At 39.4% G+C, this 23,210-nt stretch overlaps 1 protein-coding gene and 1 pseudogene across 2 annotated transcripts in view; one reads left to right on the top strand and one right to left on the bottom strand.

Moving 5' to 3' along the window:
* Window positions 1-23,210, top strand: part of RAB33B (RAB33B, member RAS oncogene family) — a 30,435-nt gene extending 7,225 nt beyond the window's left edge. For both annotated transcript variants that reach the window (XM_064285307.1, XM_010590567.3), the window contains one exon: window positions 22,422-23,210. In XM_064285307.1, the coding sequence (XP_064141377.1) occupies window positions 22,422-22,862 (441 nt within the window). In that variant the 3' untranslated portion in view covers window positions 22,863-23,210. The remainder of the gene's footprint in view (window positions 1-22,421) is intronic.
* LOC111750806 (transforming protein RhoA-like) lies at window positions 13,955-15,557 on the bottom strand (annotated as a pseudogene).

Here is a 23,210-nt window from a genome sequence, read left to right as displayed (position 1 = left end):
TTCGAAGCATTCAGTTTATTCAGGAAACTTCTTTGCTTTTGGCTTAGTCCAGTTGTGCTGACCTCCCCTGTATTGTGTGCTGTCTTTCCCTACACCTAAAGTAGTTCTTATCTACTGTCTAATTAGTGAATACCCCCTCCCACCCTCCTTCCTCCGCCCACCCCTCTCATAACCACGAAAGAATGTTTTATTCCCGGTTTAAACTGTTTCTCAAGTTGTTATAATAGTGGTCTTATACAATATTTGTCCTTTTGCAACTGACTAATTTCACTCAGCATAATGCCTTCCAGGTTCCTCCATGTTGTGAAATGTTTTACAGATTCCTCACTGTTCTTTATTGATGCATAGTATTCCATTGTGTGAATATACCATAATTTATTTATCCACTCATCCGTTGATGGGCACCTTGGTTGCTTCCATCTTTTTGCTATTGTAAACAGTGCTGCAGTAAACATGGGTGTGCATATATCTGTTCGAGTAAAGGCTCTTATTCTCTAGGATATATTCCAAGGAGTGGGATTGCTGGATCGTACGGTAGTTCTAGCTTTTTCAGGAAGCGCCAAATCAATTTCCAAAGTGGTTGTACCATTTGACATTCCCACCAGCAGTGTAGAAGTGTTCCACAGCCTCTCCAACATTTATTCTTTTGTGTTTTTTGGATTAATGCCAGCCTTGTTGGAGTGAGGTGAAATCTCATTGAAGTTTTGATCTGCATTTCTGTAATAGGTAATTATCGTGAACAGTTCCTCGTATATCTGTTAGCTACCTCAATGTCTTTTTTAGTGAAGTGTCTATTCATATCTTTTGCCCATTTTTTAATTGGGTTGTTTGTCTTTTTGCAGTTGAGTCTTTGCAGTATCCTGTAGATTTTAGAGATCAGGTGCTGATCAGAGATGTCATAGCTAAAAACATTTTCCCAGTCTGTAGGTACTCTTTTTACCCTTTTGGTGAAGTCTTTGGATGAGCACAGGTGTTTGATTTTTAGGAGCTTTCAGTTATCTAGTTTTTCTTCTACAGTCTTCATAATGTTTTCTATACTGTTTATGCCATGTATTAGGGCTCCTAACATTGTCCCTATTTTTTCTTCCATGATCTTTATCGTTCTAAATTTTATGTTTAGGTCCTTGATCCATTTTGAGGTCGTTTTTGTGCATGGAGTGAGGTATGGGTCTTATTTCATTTTTTTGCAGATGGATATCCACTTATGCCAGCACCATTTGTTAAAAAGACTGTCTTTTCCCCCATTTAACTGCTTTGGGGCCTTTGTCAAATATCAACTGCTCGTATGTGGATGGCTTTATGTCTGGATTCTCCGTTCTGTTCCACTGGTTTATGTATCTGTTGTACCAGTACCAGGCTGTTTTGACTACTGTGGTGGTATAATAGCTTCTAAACTCAGGTAAAGTAAGGCCTCCCACTTTGTTCTTCTTTTTCAGTAAGGCCTTATTTATCCAGGGCCTCTTTCCCTTCCATATGAGATAGGTGATTTGTTTCTCCATTTCATTAAAGAATGTCCTTGGGATTTGGATCGGAATTGCATTAAATGTATAGATCGCTATTGGTAGAATAGACACTCTTATAATTTTAAGTCTTCCTATCCACGAGCAAGGTATGTTCTTCCACTTATGTAAGTCTCTTTTGGTTTCTTGCAGAAGTGTACTGTACTTTTCTTTGTATAGGTCTTCTACATCTCTGGTAAGATCTATTCCTAAGTATTTTATCTTCTTGGGGGCTACTGTAAATAGTATTGATTTGGCGATTTCCTCTTCAATGTTCTTTTTGTTCGTGTAGAGGAATCCAACTGATTTTTGTGTGTTTGTCTTGTATCCCGATACTCTGCTGAACACTTCTATTAGTTTCAGTAGTTTTCTTGAGGATTCCTTAGGGTTTTCTGTGTATAAGATCATGTCATCTGTAAATAGAGATACTTTTACTTCTTCTTTGCCAATCCGGATGCCCTTTATTTCTTTATCTAGCCTAACTGCTCTGGCTAGGACTTCCAGCACAGTGTTGAATAAGAGTGGTGATAAAGGACATCCTTGTCTGGTTCCTGATCTCAATGGGAATGTTTTCAGGCTCTCTCCATTTAGGGTGATGTTGGCTGTTGGCTTTGTATAAATGCCCTTTATTATGTGGAGAAATTTTCCTTCTATTCCTATTTTGCTGAGAGTTTTTATCATGAATGGGTGTTGAACTTTCTCAGATGCCTTTTCTGCATCAATTGATAGAATCATGTGATTCTTGTCTTTTGTTTTATTTATGTGGTAGATTACATTAATTGTTTTTCTAATGTTGAACCATCCCTGCATACCTGGTATGAATCCCACTTGGTCATGGTGAATTATTTTTTTGATATGTTGTTGAATTCTATTGGCTAGAATTTTGTTGAGGGTTTTTGCATCTACACTCATGAGGGATATAGGCTATAATTTTCTTTTCTTGTGGCGTCTTTACCTGGTTTTGGTATCAGGAATATGGTGGCTTCATAGAATAAGTTTGGTAGTATTCCAACCTTTTCTATGCTCTGAAATACTTTTAGTAGTAGTGGTGTTAACCCTTCTCTGAAAGTTTGGTAGAACTCTGCAGTGAAGCAGTCCGGACCAGGGCTTTTTTTTGTTGGGAGTTTTTTGATTACCTTTTCAATCTCTTCTTTTGTTATGGGTCTATTTAGTTGTTCTACCTCTCTTTGTGTTAGTTTAGGTAGGTAGTGTGTTTCTAGGAATTCATCCATTTCTTCAAGGTTTTCAAATTTGTTTGAGTATAGTTTTTCATAGTGATCTGATACGATTCTTTTAATTTCAGTTGGGTCTGTTGTAATATCACCCATCTCATTTCTTATTCAGGTTATTTGCTTCCTCTCCTATTTTTCTTTTGTCACTTTGGCCAGTGGTTTATCAGTTTTGTTGATTTTTTTTGAAAAAACCAGCTTGTGGTCTTGTTAATTCCTTCAATTGCTTTTCTGGTTTCTATTTCATTTAGTTCAGCTCTAATTTTTATTATTTGTTTTCTTCTGGTGCCTATGGGTTTCTTTTGTTGCTCTCTTTGTATTTGTTCAAGTTGTAGGGATAATTCATTGATTTTGGCCCTTTCTTCTTTTTGGATGTGTGCATTTATTGATATAAATTGGCCTCTGAGCACGGCTTTTGCTGTGTCCCAAAGGTTCTGATAGGAAGTGTTTTCATTCTCATTGGATTCTCTGAATTTCTTTATTCCATCCTTAATGTCTTCTATAATCCAGTCTTTTTTGAGCAGAGTATTGTTCAGTTTCCAGGTGTTTGATTTCTCTTCCCTGCTTTTTCCTGTTATTGATTTCTACTTTTATGGCCTTATGGTCAGAGAAGATGCTTTGTAATATTTCAGCGTTTTGGATTCTGCTAAGGCTTGCTTTATGACCTAATATGTGGTCTATTCTAGAGAATGTTCCATGTGCACTAGAAAAGAAAGTATACTTGGTTGCTGTTGGGTGGAGTGTTCTGTATATGTCTACAAGGTCAGGTTGATTGACTGTGGCAATTAGATCTTAAGTGTCTTTATTGAGCTTCTTTCTGGATGTCCTGTCCTTCACCAAAAGTGGTGTGTTCAGGTCTCCTACTATTATTGTGGAGCTGTCTATCTCACTTTTCAATGCTGATAGAGTTTGTTTTATGTATCTTGCAGCCCTGTCATTGGGTGTATAAATATTTAATATGGTTATATCTTCTTGGTGTATTGTCCCTTTGATCATTATATAGTGTCCTTCCTTATCCTTTCTGATGGATTTAACTTTAAAGTCTGTTTTGTCAGAAATTAATATTGCTGCTCCTGCTCTTTTTTGATTGTTGTTTGCTTAATATATTTCTTTCCATCCTTTGAGTTTTAGTTTGTTTGTGTCTGTAAGTCTAAGGTTTGTCTCTTGTAGGCAGCATATAGACAGATATTGTTTTTTAATCCATTCTGCCACTCTCTGTCTCTTTATTGGTGCATTTAGTCCATTTACATTCACGGTAATTATGGATAGGTATGAATTTAGTGCTATCATTTTGATGTCTTTTTTTGTGTGTTGACAGTTTCTTTTTCCCACTTGATTTTATGTGCTGAGTAGATTTTGTTTATGTATTATCCTTTCCTCATATTTGTTGTTGTTGATTTTTTTTCTGCTGAGTCTGTATTTTTCCCTCGTATTTTATTTTGATGAGTAAGATAGTTTGTCTCCTTTGTGGTTACCTTATTATTTACCCCTATTTTTCTAAATTTAAACCTAACTTTTATTTCTTTGTATTGCTGTATCTTCCTTTCCGTACGGAAGGTGTATGATTGCATTTCTTAGTCCCTCTGTATTATTTTAATGTTGTCTTCTTTTATAGGATAACGTTGCCGTTACCCTGTGTTGGGCTTTTTTTTTTTTTAATAATCTTGCTTTGTGTTTTTGGATTTCCCTGTCTGGGTTGACTTCTGATTCCTCTGCCCAGTGTTCTCGTCTTGAGTTGATACCTGATATTATTGATTTTCTAACCAAAGAACTCCCTTTAGTAGTTCTTTTAGTTTTGGTTTGGTTTTTACGAATTCCCTCAACTTGTGTTTTTCTGGAAATGTCTTAATTTTGCCTTCATATTTAAGAGACAGTTTTGATGGATATATGATTCTTAGCAGGCAATTATTTTCCTTCAATTTTTTTTTTAAATATGTCATCGTATTGCCTTCTTGTCTGCGTGGTTTCTGCCGAGTAGTCCGAGCTTATTCTTACTGGCTCTCCTTTGTAGGTGACTTTTTGTTTATCCCTCGCTGCTCTTAGAATTGTCTCTTTATCTTTGGTTTTGGCAAGTTTGATCATAATATGTCTTGGTGACTTTCTTTAAAGATCTACTTTATGTGGAGTTCGATGAGCATCTTGGATAGATACCTTCTCATCTTTCACAATATCAGGGAAGTTTTCTGCCAGCAAATCTGTAGTTTCTGTTATCCCTGCCTGTTCTGGTACTCCAATCACTCCTAGGTTATTTCTCCTGATAGAGCCTCACATGATTGTTAAGGTTTCTTCATTTTTTTTAATTCTTTTATCTGATTTTTCTTCAAATATATTAGTGCCAAGTGATTTATCTTCGAGTTCAGAAATTCTTGGTTCTGCTTGCTCAGTTCTGCTCCTCTGACTTTGTATTGAGTTATCTAATTCTGTAATTTTGTTGTTAATCTTCAGAATTTCTGATTGCTGTCTGTCTATGGATTTTTCCAGCTTGTTAAACTTTTCATTATGTTCCTGAATAATCTTTCTGACGTCTTCAGTTGCTTTATCTGTGTGTTCCTTCGCTTGTTCTGCTTATTGTCTCATTTCCTTCCTGATGTCTTGAGGGGTTCTGTATTTTAAACTTTTGAGTTCTGCTTCTGTTTATTCCTGGAATGCACTTTCATCTAGAAGATCCCAGGATTCTTTGTTTTGAGAGCCTGTTGAGGTGATCACGGTCTGTTTCTTTATGTGACTTGATATTGACTGTTGTCTCTGAGCCATCTATAAGTTATTGTATTAGTTTATGCTTGCTTACTGTGTCCTAGCTGCTTGCTTTGTTTTGTTTTGGTATACCCCTATGGGTTGCTTGAGTGAGCTAGCTTGATTATTTTTGCCTTTGGAGCTCTGGTGTCCTGTCCCCAGATGGGTAGAGCTGGTATCAGGTATATCAGTCTAGGAGTCCATTCAGTTTTCTTGTATGAATTCAGCTCAGGTTTCCAGGTAGCTGATCATCAAGTGTGTGGTACAGGCTCTGTCCTACTGTCTTAGAGGGGCAGGGGTGATTGGTGTAGGTTCTGGTATCTGATTGCAGCAGGGGGTCACACTCTGAACAAGGCAGGGGACTGAGAACTGACCCCCAAGTGTCTCTGAGGAAAACGGGTCTCTTTCCTAGAGCATGCTGGTGGGTGGGTTCTGCAGAGGGACCGTGGGCACCCAAAGTTTTTGGTTGTAAGGACTGGGAGGTACCAGTTATCTTTGGACCCCTGTCATGGGTGGCTGGGTGACCTGAGTGGAGCTACAAGTCCTTAGGTCCCTGTTGCGGGTAGGTGAGGACCTTGTTTAACAGGCAAAGCAATGTCAAACATCAAACACACACCTCTCCACCGCACAGCTGAAATGGTCGGAGTTTGCCAACAAGGGCCTGTTCTCCCGAAAGAGGCCCACACAGGTCCATGCAGAAGGGAAAGGTGCTCAAGGTCCACGGACGGTTTATGCCTGGATAGGAGCCGCTTCTGTCCTGAGCTCCCTCAGTTAATGGAGCTAGCAAATTATCTTTTCCCCCCAGTTGCAAAGTTTTTCCTTCCCCAAGGCTAGGAGGATGGCTCTAGGTGCTCACCAGGGTCTATCTCAGGCCCAGGGATTCAGCTGCTGAAGCCAGCTTGGTGGCGGGGGGGGGGGGAGCGGTAAAATATACGCAAGTATTTAGCTTTTGCTGAGGGCGCAGTTCTCAGGCTCCAGAGGCTGTGTAGCTGGCTGCTTGTCCCTGAGGAAACTGCAGCTGAACGCTAGTACCAGTCCACCGCCACCGCTGGTGGTGGTGCCTGAGGGCTCCCCGCAATTCAGGTCCGGTAACTCCTCTCCACTCCTGAATGACCTCTTCCTCCCCCTGCCCCTCAGTTCATTGTCAAAGCTTGCCTTTGATGCTCAGGGCTCCCAGCTTGTCACAAATGTGCTTGTTTCACTTGTTTTTTCGGGTCTTTGTTGTAAAGAGGGCTCGATGGAAGCGTCTGACTGTTCCCCATCTTGGCTCCTCCTCTGTGATCCATAGGGTTTTTGCTGCCTGATTTTCGGAAGTAGATCACCAGGCCTCTCTTTCTAGTCCTTCTTAGTCTGGAGGCTCTACTGAGACCTGTTCAGCATCATAGCTTGCGCAAACCTCCACTGACAGACGGGTGGTAGCTGCTCATGAGGTGCCTTGGCAAGGAATCAAACACAAGTCTCCTGTGTGGAAGGTGAGAATTCTACCACTAAACAATCAGTGACCTTATCAGGTTCTAGATACTCAAGATAAATGTTGAATGTGTGGCGGCAAGGAGATCAGTTGGTAGCCTACTCTGAAAATCCCGACTTGTGGCGATAGGTAAGGGAAGCTATTGGAAAGAAAGAAGTGATAAAAGAGACTTTTGAAGATAAAGCCAAAAGGCTTCAGTAACTGACTTTTGGTGAAGAGAAGGAAGAGGACTCATAGATGACTGAGGTTGTGGATCTGGGTCCATAGAGGTAGATGGTACCATTAATAGAGATAAGGAAGTACTTTATGGAACGTTGAATTTTGAAGGACCTCTGTAAAAGGTTTTAATCATACATTATTGAGGCGATGGTATATTCAAAATCACTGATTGGCAGCTGGCAATGTGGGATTGGAGCACAGGAGAAATTATCACCAATATCAAGATGAGGTTTGGGAGTATAGATGAGAACTAAATGCCCAATGCAGTTAACATGTGGAGAGAAAATTAGAGGTTGTTTTATAACATGATGAAAATGATATACAATGTATGCTGAAGCCCAAGTGTAAGTTATTTTAGATCATTTACCTTTATCCATTGTTCTGTCTTGATTTTTACAAGTAAGTTTATATTGATAAGTCAAATGATATTTTTATATGATGTCGTCCTGTGCCTTACCTTACAAGAATTAAATTGGTAATTTATCTTTTAAAATGTGGGGTTGGGATTAATCCAAAAAAACCCAAACCCATTTCTATCAAGTCGATTCCGACTCCTAGCGACCTATAGGACAGAGTAGAACTGCCTCATACAGTTTCCAAGGAGCCTTCTGGTGGGTTCCAACTGCCGATCTTTTGGTTTTAGCCCCTGTAGCTCTCAACCACTACACCTCTCGGGTTTCCATGGTGTTGGGATTAGTAGTAACAAATTTTTCTTCTTGATTTGATTTGCATTGGAATTCAGTGAATGAGAGTATCAGCACCGAAGATTATCCTAGAAAGAGTGTTTGAGAATCTTAACTTGTGACCCTTTAGCTAGGAAACCCTTTGGGAGTTTGGGGCTGGGGTCTGGCAGAGATACTGCATTACAGTAGTTCCGCCCTGGGACCTGCATGACACAAGCAAGATATGTTTTCATAAACCCAACCCTTCCCACTGTATGAAGGATCCCTGGAACTGGGTCAGATCTCCCATTGTTCTTCCAGCCTGGTTTCAGAAGCTTGGGATTCTCATACCACTGCTTAGGAAGGTGGCAACACTGGTGAGTGTACTCAGAGGTGGAGAAGAGGGAATTATTTACTTCCCTAGAATTTTTAAAGTGGTTAAGGTCTCTCGTTTTGTAGTCTGGGCTAGGAGGTTTTTGCTCGAATTAGCTTAAGCAGTATGGGAATTGATTGTTTCACATCACTGAAAAGCCCGGGAGTAATTCTCCTTTCCCCCATTCTGACAACAGCCCTAAAATGGATACTCTGGTGATTCTGATTGAGGATTAGGGCACCCGCCTGTTCCTGGAGTGTGGCAGTGATGGCGTTGGGGCACAGTGTTCTGATTGGTCAAGCCTGAGTCACATGCCCAGCCCTGGGTTCATCTGAATTGAAAGCAGGAGAGGGGTAGTTCCTCCAGGAAAATAGGGTGCTGTTAACACAAGTGGGAATGGATGCTGGGCTGGGAAAAACAGTTGGTGTCCACTATAGAATCAGGCAGCTCAGGCTTAAATCCTCGCTTTAACATTGGTAGCCTTGGGACCTCAGGTGAGTTACTTAACCTTCTTGGCAGACCTCAGTCTCCTTTTATGCACAGTTGTGTAATTATTATGTAGAGTTGTATATATTAAATAAGAATGTATGTAAAAGACTTAGCATAGTATCCGGAATGTGCTAAGGCCCAAACAAATATTGGTAGTTCAGGAGTAAACATTCATACATTCAGGAGGAAAAACCAAAAAACCAAACCCATTGCCGTTAAGTTGACTCTGAAACTCATAGTGAACCTATAGGACAGAGGAGAACTGCCCCAGAGAGTTTCCAGGGAGCATCTGGCTGATTTGAACTGCTGACCTTTTGGGTAGCAGCCATAGCACTTAACCACTATACCACCAGGGTTTCCACCTTCAGGAGAGATGGTGATAATGAGAAAACAAGCAGAAAAGGGATAGGGAGAGCAGTTAGCTAAGATTATTGTTCCTAAATTGCGAGTATCCTTTGCTCTAAGGTAACAAACTTTTTTTTTTTTAAGATAACTGTAAAGAAGTAAGATTAGCCCATAATGTTAGACAACTTGGCTCAATGCCTGGACCAAGGTCACCTACCACAGGTTGGTGGCAGTGCTGGGATTACAACCCAGGTCTCCCAACTTTTCGCTCTGTGTCCTTTCACTGCTTGCTGTCTTCCTTATCCCCTTAATTATACTGTAATTGAAGTCTTCATTTTAAAAAAGGTATTCCTTTCAAAATTTGTTACTGCCTCTTGTCAGAAAGCTAAAATTTTATTTAAAAATTTTGCCATTAGGTTCTGTACATTTTTTATGTACACATTTGTACTCCTAATGCTCAAAGTAAAAACAGTTCTCTTGAAATGTCAATAGTGCTGGTTATGATGGTCATGATTTACAAATTGTTAGTAGATGCTCTATGTCATTATAAGATGGTCTTTTATGTAGGCTGCTGATAGGCAAAAATAAAAATGTGTTCTTTGGAAGAACAGGGGAAGAGGAAATTTGATAGCTGATCAAAGAAAGAAAGATCATTTGGGTTAATCCCGTTAACGTTTTTGGTCAGGCAAGAGGTGTGTATTAAATCAATTTAAAGTCGGGTCATTTCTCATTTTGGATAATTAAACTGTAGGGTCACGATGAGTGGGAATCAACTCAAAAGCAGTGGGTTTTTAAACTAGTAAAAGAGCTTTCATGAGCAATGAGAATCTACTCTTAGGATTTAGCAAATAGCAGGTTGCCATTTTTGTTGGAAGTTGATATTGGGACTTAAAAGTAGAGATTCATGAAGTATTATTAAAGGAAGTATGTTTTATGTTGCATTATATTATTTAAACTTAGTAATAATACCTATGAGATCACATATTAATCGTTTTTCCTAAGATCTTTACATCCCAAATTGGGAAAAATTGGGCTGAAAGTACTTCCTAATTTAGTGTTTACCAGGCAGAAGCATGTCCCTTCCTTTAGTTTCAAAGTGCCTTTCTCTTTTTTTTTTTTTAAACATTGTGACTGCATTCCACTCATAGCTAAACCTCAGGATTTTTCTAGGTTATCATGGTGTTCGGTCTCTGTTTCTTTCTCTCTCTCTTTTATCAAAGTTTTCTCTATCCTTTTAGGGCCAACGATTTTTTCAGTTGTCTAACCTTTCTGTGCTGAGTCCCCAGCACCTTGCCCTTATCTCCTCATGGAGCTTCCATGTGTGCAGGCTTCAGAGGCAGCAGGTCTGTGCCCTGTGCCTTCACTTGTTTTAGCAATTCTCTGAGAGAAATTCTGAAGCTTCTTTTTAATATTTTGTAAATGCCTCATTAGCTTTGTAATTAGTTTTATAGCTTTCCAATAACATGTGAAGAGTTCTTATTTCATACTTCTTGTTTCCTGGAAGTCTTGATATGATTAGAATGCAGAGTCTTGAACAGGATTGATGCGAAGAGGTCTTGTTGAGTCAATCCCATTCTCAAGTAAATAAACAAACTAAGGATTTTCTTAGGAAGAAACATACTCCTCATCACCACTTCGCTTTCTTGAGGAAGGTCTAAATTCTATGTAATTTTTTTTTTTTTAAGTTTCGCTTATTCTTCTAAAAGAAATGCATGCTTGTTATGGGAAACAGAAAAGTAGAAATAAAGGGGGAAATTGCCTTAAAGAAAAGCAGCATAATACATTAGGATATTAACTAATTCACAGAGCATGTGAGCGGCCTTGCAGACCAGAGTTCGTGGCCCCTCAGGGAAGGAACTCCTCACCAGCCGCTAACAGCCGAGACCCTTGTTTTTCAAACCAGGTGGAGCTGCAGTACTGCTTTCTCAACAACTTCTGATCTCTCTGCAGTTGACCTCTGCAGTGGATTAAGTCCCAAACTTCATCTCCTTTCCGCTGAGGTGCATCGCCCAGCCTCACATTAGGCCCTTCGTTTGTCATAATTTTCCCACATGTGTTTGGCAGATGATTAATAAAAGAATTTTAAACTAGGTAGATCACATATGTAAATGGAATTGGTATCACCCAGGTACACAGGACTGTCACTATCAGAGGGTTGAAAGGACCCTAAAGGTCAGTCAGTACAAGCTCCCTGCAGGTAGGATACCCACACCGGCTTGCAGCCCATGCGGAAACAAGTCTGAAATTGCACATCTTGACTGGAAATCATTCAGAAGCACTGCTGGAAATAAAAAGCAAACTCTTTTGGTTAATTAATACTAAAGAAAATAGTGTGCTTTGTGTTTATTTTTTTTAACTTACGAATATATTCCTAAAAACATAGAACATTCTTCATCAATGAAATGATTTTTGAATGCCTGAGCCTAGAGGAAACCCTGATGGCATAGCAGTTAAGAGCTACAGCTACTAACCAAAAGGTCAGCAGTTCGAGTCCACCAGATGCTGCTCTGGAACCCTATGCGGCAGTTCTCCTGTCCAACAGGGTCCCTGTGAATAGGAATCAGCTCGATGGCAATGGGTTTGGTTTTGGGTTTGAGCTTAGGGGAAGTGTTACTAAAAGAAAAAAAACTGACCCCAATATCTTTGGATAGTTTTTACATGGGATATCCAAATTATTCCCAAAATATTATTGTAAATGCTAAAAATATAGTTGAGAGTTAAAAAAAATTTTTTTTTAATTTGAGATATAATTCACATACAATGAAGTTTACACTTTTAAAGTATACAATTCAGTGGATTTTAATATATTCATTCACAAGAGTGTGCAACCATCTATCTAATGCCAGAACATTTTGTCATCCTGAAAAGAAACTTCATACTCATTAGCAATCACTCCCCATTTCTCTCCCATCCCAGCCCCTGGCAGCCACTGATCTACTTTCTGTCTCTGTGGATTTGCCTATTCTGTACATTTTTTTAAAGGAATTTTCCATCTGACTTTATTTTCAAATACACCCTAAAAAAAAAAAAAACAAAAAACCAGTACACTACCTAAATATAAAACCTAAAATGATAAAGATCACGGAAAAGAAAAAAGGACAACACTAGGGGCCCTAATATCATTGCCGTCGAGTTGATTACAACTCATAGCGATCCTATAGGACAGAGTAGAAATTCCCCATAGGGCTTCCAAGGAGTGGCTGCTGGATTTGAACTGCTGACCTTTTGGTTAGCAGCTGTAGTTTGCTGTAGCACATAATCAGAGTGCCAGCATGGCTCTGGGGCCCTAATACATGGCATAAATACAATAAAAACCATAACTAACAATGCACAAACACCAGAAGATAAACTAGATAACTGGGAGCTCCTAAAAATTAAATACCTATGCTTATCAAAAGACTTCACCAAAGAAGTAAAAGGAGAACCTACAGACTGGGAAAAAATTTTGGGGTATAGCATAACCAACAAGGGTCTAATCTCTAAAACTTATAGAATATTTCAACACCTCAATAACAAAAAGACAAATAATCCAATTAAAAAATGGGCAAAGAATATGAACAGGCACTTCACCAAAAGAAGACATTCAGGCAGCTAGCAGATACATGAGGAAATGCTCACGATCATTAGCCGTTAGAGAAATAGAAATCAAAACTGCAGTGAGATACCATCATACCCCAACATTACTGGCATGAAATAAAAAAAACAAAATAATGTTGGAGAGGTTGTGGGAAGATTATAACTCTTATGCACTGCTGATGGGAATGTAAAATGGTATAACCATTATGAAAACTATACACACTGCTTAAAAAGTTAGAAATACCATATGATCCAGCAATCCCGCTTCTAGTAATATATCCTAGAGAAATAAGAGTAGATGAATAGACATATGCACACCCATGTTCACTTCAGCATTGTTCACAATAGCAAAAAGGTTGAAACACTAAGTGCCCAACAACAGATGAATGGATAAACAATGGAATACTAGTAACGATAAAAAATGATGAATCTGCAAAACATCGCACAACATTAATGAATCTGGAGGGCATTATGCTGAGTGAAATAAACATAAAAGAACAAGTACTGTATGAGACCACTATTACAAAAACCCAAAAAAAGGTTTATACACACAAAAAAAACAATCTTTTGCGGTTACGAGATAGGAAAGGATGGGGAGGGTAAATCACTAACTAGACAGTAGACAAGTATTAAACTTTGGTGAAGGGAAAGATGTCACACAATATAGGGGAAGTCAGTACAACTTGAACAAGGTAAAGTCAGAATCTTCCTAGACACATCCAAACATCTTGAGCGACCGAGTTGGTGGGTCTGAGGGCTGGGGATCATGGCCTCTGGGGACGTTTAGATCATTTAGCATGACATTCTTTATAAAGAAAATGTTCTACATCCTATTTTGGTAAGTAGCATCTAGGGTTTAAAAGCTTACAAGCAGCCATCTAAGATACATCTATTGATCCCATCAATTTTGGAGCAAGGGTAATGAAGAAAACCAAAGTCACAAGGGAAAGATTAGTCCAGAGGACTAATGGAACACGTGAACCACAGCCTCCACCAGCCTGAGCCCAGAAGAACTAGATGGTGCCTGGCTACTACCGTCCACCACTCTGACAGGGATCACAATAGAGGGTCCTGGACAGAGCTGGAGAAAAATGTAAAACAAAATTCAAATTAAAAAAAAAAAAAGACAGACTTACTGGTCTGACAGAGACTGGAGGAACGCCTGAGACTATGACCCATGGACACCCTGCTAACTCAGAACTGAAGCCACTCCTGAAGTCTACCTTTAGCCAAAGATCAGACAGTCCTATAAAACAAACAATAACACATGTGAGAAACGTGCTTCTTAGTTTGACCAAGAGACCAAATGGGCAACTCCTGCCCAAAAGCAAAGATGAGGAGGCAGGAAGGGACAGGAAAACTGGACAAATGGACATGGAGAACCTAGGGTGAAAAGGGAAAGGGGGAGAGTGCTTATACATTGCAGGGGTTGCAACCAATGTCACAAAGCAATTTGTGTATAAATTTTTGAAGGAGAAACTAATTTGCTCTGTAAACTTTCACCTAAAACAATAAAAAAACAAAAAAAATACAGTTTCTGCAGAGATGACAAATATCAGTATTATAAAATCCAATTATACAAAAAAAAAACTGCATCTAGTTTGGGGTAGGTACATTTCTTTTTGGTAACATACGTTAAATGACACTAATCACACAGTAATTATAAGGTAACTAACATGAAACCACAGAACTGTAACTTCAGCACAATTACATGGACTTGGGCCTCTCTGAGCACATTTTCAAAAAACTGGATGCCCTCTTTAGAGCTATGCCAGTGAAACCCATGTGGGAGGAAAGTTCGGAAGTGGTGACCCACCATTGCGTCTTGCAACAGACAGAAAATAGACAGGATACGTTAGTTATCAAGTAGTCACAGCCTAATTAACAAAAGTTACCAACTTCTTCTAGGAAAAGCAAGAAGTTAAGAAATTCCTTGAGTTAGCACCTGGTATGTCAGGTGGGAGTACAGAGGAGGCCTATCAGAGCAGTGTCAGACGGACCCTGGTGGGCCAGAGGGGCTGGACATCGTTAATCATCGTGGTTGGCTTCTAAATACCGGTAGCAAGATGACTTCTGATTTGTAATCTTAGGCGAATTACAGATAAATGATGACTTCTGATTTGTAATCCTAGGTAAATTATAGATAAATGGGAAGGGCCAGTAATCATACACTAAAATTAATAAACAGCACTTCAAAATTAACTGCCTGAGGGCCGAGCCTACGGCAAGATTTATCAAGACAAGGCACCTGGATTTTTTCTTCCCACAGGGGCTTGGCAGAGCTGTTCTTGTGGCCATTTCAAAAACCTCCCTCACTCCGTCTTCAGTCTTTGTTGAACGCTCCACGTGTCCAAAAGCACCAGTCCTGTTTGCCGTCTCTCTGCCTTCAGATTTTACTGGCTCCTGTTTCATCTCGGCTAGCTCCTGCCTGTGTGCTCCTCAGTCTGAAGATCCTTCTTGTTCCCAGCCAGGGTGATGGGCACATTGGGACAGAAATGCATGACTTCCGGAGTCTGTTTTTCTGGAATGTTTTCAAGCCATGAGGGCTGTTGATGGAGAAATACGTCAGTATAACATCAATGTCCCGGTAGGAGAGCGGCCTTAGGTGATCATCATCTTCCTGCCCAGCTGTGTCCCACAAAGCCAGCTCTACCTACTTCCCACATTGGTATCTGCCACATAGCTCTCAAATCCCACGGGCTCGTACACCTCAAGTTGCTGATACTTGTTGGAGACCTTGAGCAAGCAGGCCTTGCCATGAGCTCCATCGCCTGTGATCATCCGTTTCTTCCTGATGGCAGCCATCACGTACAAATGTGCTGCAGGATGCACGGCCTGTGTGGCGAAGTTCTACAAAGTACTTTGAACTTCTCAGACCAAAAGCACCCTGCCAGCTGCAAAGAAGCCGAGGACTCCACCTCTCCAGTGGAGAGCTTGAAGGCACTGGTGGGTCACTGAGGAGGTGGCCCATTGGCAAAAGAACCAAGGGAGGACAGCGGGTGGGGAGCTCCCATTCTAGATGTTTCATACAAGTAGAATCATAAAATATGTGGCCTTCTCTGCTGGATTATTTCTCAAAGCATAATGCTTTCAAGGTTCATCCTTGTCGTAGGGTGTTTCAGTACATCGTATCTTTTTCATGGCTGAGTAATACTCCATTGTATGGGTAATAACCACATTTTATTTATCCATTCATCAGTTGATTGATATTTGGTTGTTTCACTTTTTAGCTATTATTAGTACTGCTATAAGCATTCATGTACAAGTTTTTGTGTGAACCTATGTTTTCAGTTCTCTTGAGTAAATACCTAAGAGTGGGATTGCTGGGTCATGTGGTAATTACATGTTTTAACTTCTCAAGGAGTCACAAAATTATTTTTTCAGGTGAATGCAGTATTTTACATTCCCACCAGCAGTGAACGAGGGTTCCACTTTCTTTACATCCTAACCAACACTTGTTCTTGTCCATCTTTTTAAAAAAAGTGTGACTATTCTGGTGGGCATAAAGTGGTATCTTGTGGTTTTGATCTGCATTTCCCTGCAGTCTAATGATGTTGAGCATCTTTTCATGCACTTATTGGCCATTTGTACATCTTGTTTGCAGGGATGTCCAAGTCCTTTGCTTATTTTTTAAATTGCTTTTTCTTTTTATTGGAGCCCTGGGGCACAGTGATTAAGAGCTCAGCTGCTAACCAAAAGGTTGGCCTTTCGAATCTACCAGCAGCTCCTTGGAAACCCTATGGGGCAGTTCTACTCTGTGCTATAGGGTCACTGTGAGTTGGAATCAACTCAACAGCAACAGGTTTGGTCTTTTTATTATGGAGCTGTAAGGCTTCTTTATTTATGCTGAGTACTAGACCTTTATTAGAGATTTGATTTGCAAATTGTTTTACATTGCAGGAGTTGTCTTTTCACTTTCTTGATGGTGTACTTTAAAGTATGAATATTTTTAATTTTTAAAATGAAGTACAACTAGTCTTTTTTTCCTTTGGTTACTTTGGCTTCTGGTGTCGTATTTAAGAAACCATTGCCTAATCCAAGATTTATTTCTATGTTTTCTTCTAAGAGTTTTCTAGTTTTAGCTTACTTTTAGATCTTTGATCCTTTTTGAGTTAATTTTTTATATGGTGTGAGGTAGGGGGTCCAACTTCATTTCTTGCATGTTGTTCCAGTGCCATTTGTTGAAACAACTGTTCTTTCCCTAATTGAATTATCTGGCACTCTTGTTGAAAATGAGTTGATGGATGGGTTTATTTCTGGACTCTCCATTCTATTCCATTCATCTATATGTTAACCCTTACACCAGTACCACACTGTCTTGATCATTGTAGGTTTGTGGTAGATTCTGAAATCTGTAGTTTAAAAGGTTTTTAATTGTATGTTCAATGTTTGATATCCTTAACATGTTTATTAGGGTCAAAATACACAAAAGTTATCTTTAAAGAATTGTACATTTACTTTATTGGCTCTTTGTGTAGTCAGTGTAGCTAGCTAGCATATGAGTCCTTATCTTATAGGATCTGGAATTAAATTTTACTTTTACAAGTGAGGAAGCTAAGGCCTAGAGGTTTAACTAATTGGTCCATAGCAAGTGCTGAATATTTGTTGATTTAAATATTCTTAGATGTTAATAGTTGTTTGCTTTGCTGATACTGGTTTGCTTCTATCTCTGATTTATATGACACTGAGCCTTTACGGGACATCTGTCAGTTATGTTGTTTACATGACAGGGTGGGTATTTTATAATGATTTACTTTGTGATGGTCCCTGGGTGGCACAGTTTGCATTTGGCTACTAACTGAAAGGTTGGCGCTTCAAACCCACCCAGCAGTGCTGTGGAAGAAAGGCCTGGTGATGTGCTTCTGTAAAGATTACAGCCAAGAAAACCCTGTGGAGGTTGGGTCTAACACATGGGGTTGCCATGAATCAGAATTGACTTGATGGCAACAGGTTTAGTTTTTGTTGTTTTTTTTTTTTAACTTTGTGACATGATCTCTAGGAGTGCATTGAGGTAAAACCTTGTGATTGCCTGTGTAAATATGAACATAAGGAGTATACGGATTCGAACCGCTGACCTTTTGGTTAGCAGCCGTAGCACTTAACCACTACACCACCAGGGTTTCCTATATATATATGTATAAGGAGTATAGGTATTGGAATAGTATAATAGTGAATAATTTTAGGATGCATTCAGGTATATGCAAGAAATTCAGAGTCCCTGGGAGTGCTTAATTATGGGAGTGCTTGACTACTAACCATAACGTTGGTGGTTCACGTCCACTCAGAGGCACCTCAGAAGAAAGGCCTGGCTATCTACTTCCGAAAACTCAGCCATTGAAGACTATGTAATGTTGTTCTACTCTGACACACATGGGGTCGCCATGAGTTGGAATTCTCTTGATGGTACTGGTAAGAGAAATTCAACTGAAGGGATTTAACCATGTAAGGTTTATTTTTCTCATGTAAAAAAGGAGTCCAGGGTCAGTTGTCTGTATGGTAGCATCCTGCCAGCAGGAGTCCAGGTCTAGGCTGGACTCAGCTCTGCCAACCTTGTGTGTGGCTCTCTTTTTCATGCTCATAAAATGGTTGCTGTACCTCTAGGTATTATATCCCATTTCAGGCAGAAAGGCATGTGCCAAATGCGCTGTATTTTTTAAATCACAAAAACAGTTTTTCTGCAAACCCCCACTGAGAGGATTATTTACATCTTATTGAACAGAAAGATGTCACTTGGCCAGTCCTAGTTCCAAGAGAGCCTGAGAAATCAAGTTGTTTTTTTTTTTTTTAATTGTGGTAAAATATATATAACATAAAAATTGCCATTTTGACAATTTTTAAATGTACAATTCAATCACATTAGTGATATTCACAATGTTATGCCATCATCACTACTATTTGTTTCCAAAACGTTTTTATTACTCCATACAGAAACGCTGAATCCATTAAGCATTAACTCCCATTGCTTCCTTCCCTCCAGCCCATGTTAACCACTAATCTACTTTCTGTCTCTGTCTTTGCCTTTTCTAGATATTTCATGTAAGTAGGAACATTCAATATTGGTGTGGCTTATTTCATTTAGCATGTTTTCAATGTCTGTGTGGTAGCATGTATCACAACTTCATTTCTCTTTATGGCTAAATAATACTCCATTGTATGGATATACCACCTTTGCTTCTCCATTCATCTGTTGATGGATACATGGGTCGTTTTCACCTTTTGGCTATGACGAATAATGCTGCAGTGAATATTGGTGTTCAAGTATCTGTTCGAGTCCCTGCTTTCAGTTCTTTTGGGTACATACACAGGAGTGAAATTGCTGGGTCATATGACAGCCCTGTGTTTAACTTTTTGAGGAACCACTACAGTGTTTACCATAGCAGCTGTGCCGTTTTTCATTTCCACCAGCAGTGAATGAGTGTTTCAGTCTCTCCACATGCTTACCCACACTGGTTATTTTCTCTCTTTCTTTTTTAATAATAGCCAGTCTAGTGGGTATGAAATGGTATCTCATCATTTTGATACTTATTTACCTAATGGCCAATAATTTGAATGTCTTTTTACGTGCTTTTTGGCCATTTGTATTTCTTCTTTGGAGAAATGTTTAAGTCCTTTGCCCACTTTTGGCTGGGTCGTTTGTCTTTTTGTTGTTGAGTTGAAGGAGTTCTTTATATGTTTCCACCATTAAGCCCTCATCAGATACGTGATTTCTAAATGTTTTTCATATTCTGTAAATTGTCTTTTTACTTTCTGGATAACATCTTTTGATGCACAAATTTTTTTTTTTTTTTTAATTAAGTCCAGTTTATCTGCTTTTTTTCCTTTGTTGCCCATGATTTGGGATCACATCTAATAATCCATTGCCAAATACAGAAATCAAATTTTTTATAATATCTTGTACATCTGCCTGGAGCAAAATTAAGTTTATGTTAATTAGGAATAAAGGGAAGATATTAAGAGGAAGGAGAAATTTGGACTAAAAACAGCTACCAAAAAAAAAAAAGGGAAAAAATTAGACTAAAATTAAAGTAGCATGGAAGACAATGATGATCAATATGTCCATCTCTAATCACACTAAAAAATGACTATGTCTTAATTGAGCACTTACTGTGTACCAGCATGTTCCGAGCACTTGGGATGTCTTCGTATTCTCTGTCTTACTTACTTGTTGGGCCTTCTACAGAACCCCACCAATTTCCCTCTACTTCCATATGGCTTTATGAGAAATCACCAGGTCACACTTCTAGTTCATACTCTGAATATCTATTTTAGTACAAGACTTTCAAATCAAATTTATCTAAGCAAATCTGCCTCTAGTCTTTTCTACTGTGGTCAGTACACTCATGAGTTAACCGTTTTTTAGGAAGTAAACAAACAAAAAAAAGTGTTTTTTTTTTCTTTTTTTTTTATAATTAGTACACTCATGAGTTAACTGTTTTTTAGGAAGTAAACAAAGGGTGTTTTAAAAGAATACACATGACATATTTAACTTTAGACGTCGTTTGCCCCAAGTCCCTCATATTTCCACTAGGAGATATGGGAGTAATTTTATTGGTGCAGATGTTTAAGATAGGTAAGTGATTTTTTTTAATTTTAAGAAATTTTCAAAGTAGCCTGAATTTCATAGAATGTACATGGATATGAGTTTGGGGCTGGACCTCATGGCTTTTAACATCTGTCTTAGGTCTAAGATTTTTTAAATTAGACTAGTAAAAGCCAGAGAAGGACATATAGTAACCAAATGCACAGGAATTATAGACATCCAACATGTTTGTTAAATCCTCATATATTTTTCTCTAACATTTTTAAAATCATTTTTTAAAAAATATTTTTATTGATATTTATATAGATATCACACATACATACATATATACACATACACATATATCTCAAAAAACAGTGTATGCAGTATATATATTTCAAATGACATAACTCAGTTAACAAAGGAAAGGGTTTAAACTCTTTGCTCCTAGACCCTAACTCACTTTGAACAATTCAAATCCCCAAATCCCATAGTATTATATAGGTTTTAAATTCTGCTGGGATTACAGCTGTTACTCTTAATTCTGGGTTAATTCTCCAGCTTGGGTGGGTGAAGTTGGTTCTCCAGACAGAGAAGGCTTCCCCTTCTGTTTGCCTGCAGCTCAAGCAGCTGGGAGGGAAAAGCAGAGCTGACTCCTCACCATCCCCTGAACATCCACACTCATGCCTCATCCACATGTTGGCTAGTGGCAGGCAGTGCCCTGAACTTCAAATATCCTCCATATCCTTGCCATCAAATAAATTACTCTTTACTTCCTTCAGTTCCTCCCTTCAAGGTATTCCTCCACAAAGTTTCCCCTGACCAACCTTACTGAACAGTGATTCTCTTTTGCTGTGCATTCCTGAGCACTTTTTATAAAGTTTATACTTTGTTCTAGAGAGAACTTAATTAGTGGTTTATATTTTTGTCTTCTTCGCTTGCTGTTTCAAGCTACAGTACAGACTCCCTAAGACAGGCGGTTTGACTTTAACAAGTCGCCATGTAGCTGATTCCTGCTCATGTGGACTCCATGTGTGTCACAGCAGGATTACGCGTCATAGGGTTTTCAGTCAGTGGGCGATGTTTTGGAAGTAGATAGACAGGCCTTTTTTCCAAGGAGCCTCTGTGTGGACTCAAACCTCCAACCTTTTGGCAACAAGCCGAGTGTGTTAACTGTTCGCACCACCCAGAACTCTCTGGTTTGCCTTTTACTTCTTCTTCTTTTGTTTTGCTTATTTATTTATTTATTATAATTTTTATTGTGCTTTAAGTGAAAGTTTACAAATCAAGTCAGTCTCTCACACAAAAACCAATATACACTTTGCTACACACTCCCAATTACTCTCCCCCTAATGAGAGAGCCGGCTCTCTCCCTCCACTCTCTCTTTCCATGTCCATTTCGCCAGCTTCTAACCCCCTCCACCCTCTCATCTTCCCTCCAGGCAGGAGATGCCAACATAGTCTCAAGTGTCCACCTGATCCAAGAAACTCACTCCTCACCAGTATCCCTCTCCAACCCATTGTCCGGTCCAGTCCATGTCTGAAGAGTTGGCCTCGGGAATGGTTCCTGTCCTGGGGCAACAGAAGGTCTGGGGACCATGACCACCAGGGTCCTTCTAGTCTCAGTCAGACCATTAAGTCTGGTCTTATGAGAATTTGGGGTCTGCATCCCACTGCTCTCCTGTTCCCTCAGGGGTTCTCTGTCGTGTTCCCTATCAGGGCAGTCATCGGTTGTAGCCGGGCACCATCTAGTTCTTCTGGTCTCAGGATGATGTAGTCTCTGGTTCATGTGGCCCTTTCTGTCTTGGGAGATAATTTTATCCCAACAAATTTGATTTACTGAAATTTAGCAAATACTAAGTCGAAGTATTTGTTCCTATACTTCCATTATGACTCCATTATGAGGTAACTAGATTAGTATCAAGGAGCCCTGGTGGCACAATGGTAAGTACTTGGCTGATAACTGAGAGGTAGGTGGTTTGAAGTCACCAGTGGCTCTGCAGAACAAAAGACCAGGCGATACGTCATAAAGGTTACAGCTTAGGAAACTCTATGGGGCAGTTCTGTTCTGTCATATAGGGTCACTATGAGTCAGCATCGACTTGACAACTCACAACAACAGCAACAAAAACTAGTGTCATAAAGCCTGGAGTCTACAGATAACACTGAAAAGGCATGATGGAAGGGAGTGATCAAAGTATTTTAAATAAAGAAATACTAAAGATCATGCAGAGGTAATCAAATTTCTCAATATGTGTAGTTGGAATGAATGAAATTTTCTGTTTTTTTTTTTTTTCCATTTTCAGATCCAGTTGTGGGACACGGCAGGACAAGAACGATTCAGAAAGAGCATGGTACAGCACTATTACCGAAATGTTCATGCCGTTGTCTTCGTATATGACATGACCAACGTGGCTAGTTTTCATAGTCTGCCGTCTTGGATAGAAGAATGCAAGCAACATTTGTTAGCCAATGATATACCGCGGATTCTCGTTGGAAATAAATGTGACTTGAGAAATGCCATTCAGGTGCCCACAGACTTGGCACAAAAATTTGCTGACGCACACAGTATGCCTTTGTTTGAAACCTCTGCTAAAAACCCCAATGATAATGACCACGTGGAAGCTATATTTATGACCTTGGCTCATAAGCTTAAGAGCCACAAACCATTAATGCTTAGCCAACCCCCTGATAGTGGAATTATCCTGAAGACTGAACCAAAGCCTGCAGTGACATGCTGGTGCTAAATAACAGTCTTTGTGATGCTATCTAATTTTGAGTAAAGAAATATTTTGGAAGTATGACAGTGATAAGCCATAAGATTTGATTGCAGATATATGGGATCATCCTGGCACCTTGCTGTTTATCATTGTCATGCTTACTTTTGTACTTCGTATTAAGTTTGTTGCTGTGACAACACAAGGAAAGAGTTGGTTTTGATGTGAGGTTCAAATGAAGCAAAGGTGGGATGACTCAGCGTATCTTTTCATTGAGAGCCCAGTGAAGGAGCCTTCAGATGAGAGAGAATGTGATGGGATTATAAGACTCAGCAGCTGTTCAGTCCTGTATTCCTGGGATTGAAAAAATATAAAGAA

Source organism: Loxodonta africana, chromosome 5, assembly GCF_030014295.1.
Source record: "Loxodonta africana isolate mLoxAfr1 chromosome 5, mLoxAfr1.hap2, whole genome shotgun sequence".
NCBI lineage: Eukaryota > Metazoa > Chordata > Mammalia > Proboscidea > Elephantidae > Loxodonta > Loxodonta africana.
This window is presented reverse-complemented; position numbering and strand designations above follow the sequence as displayed.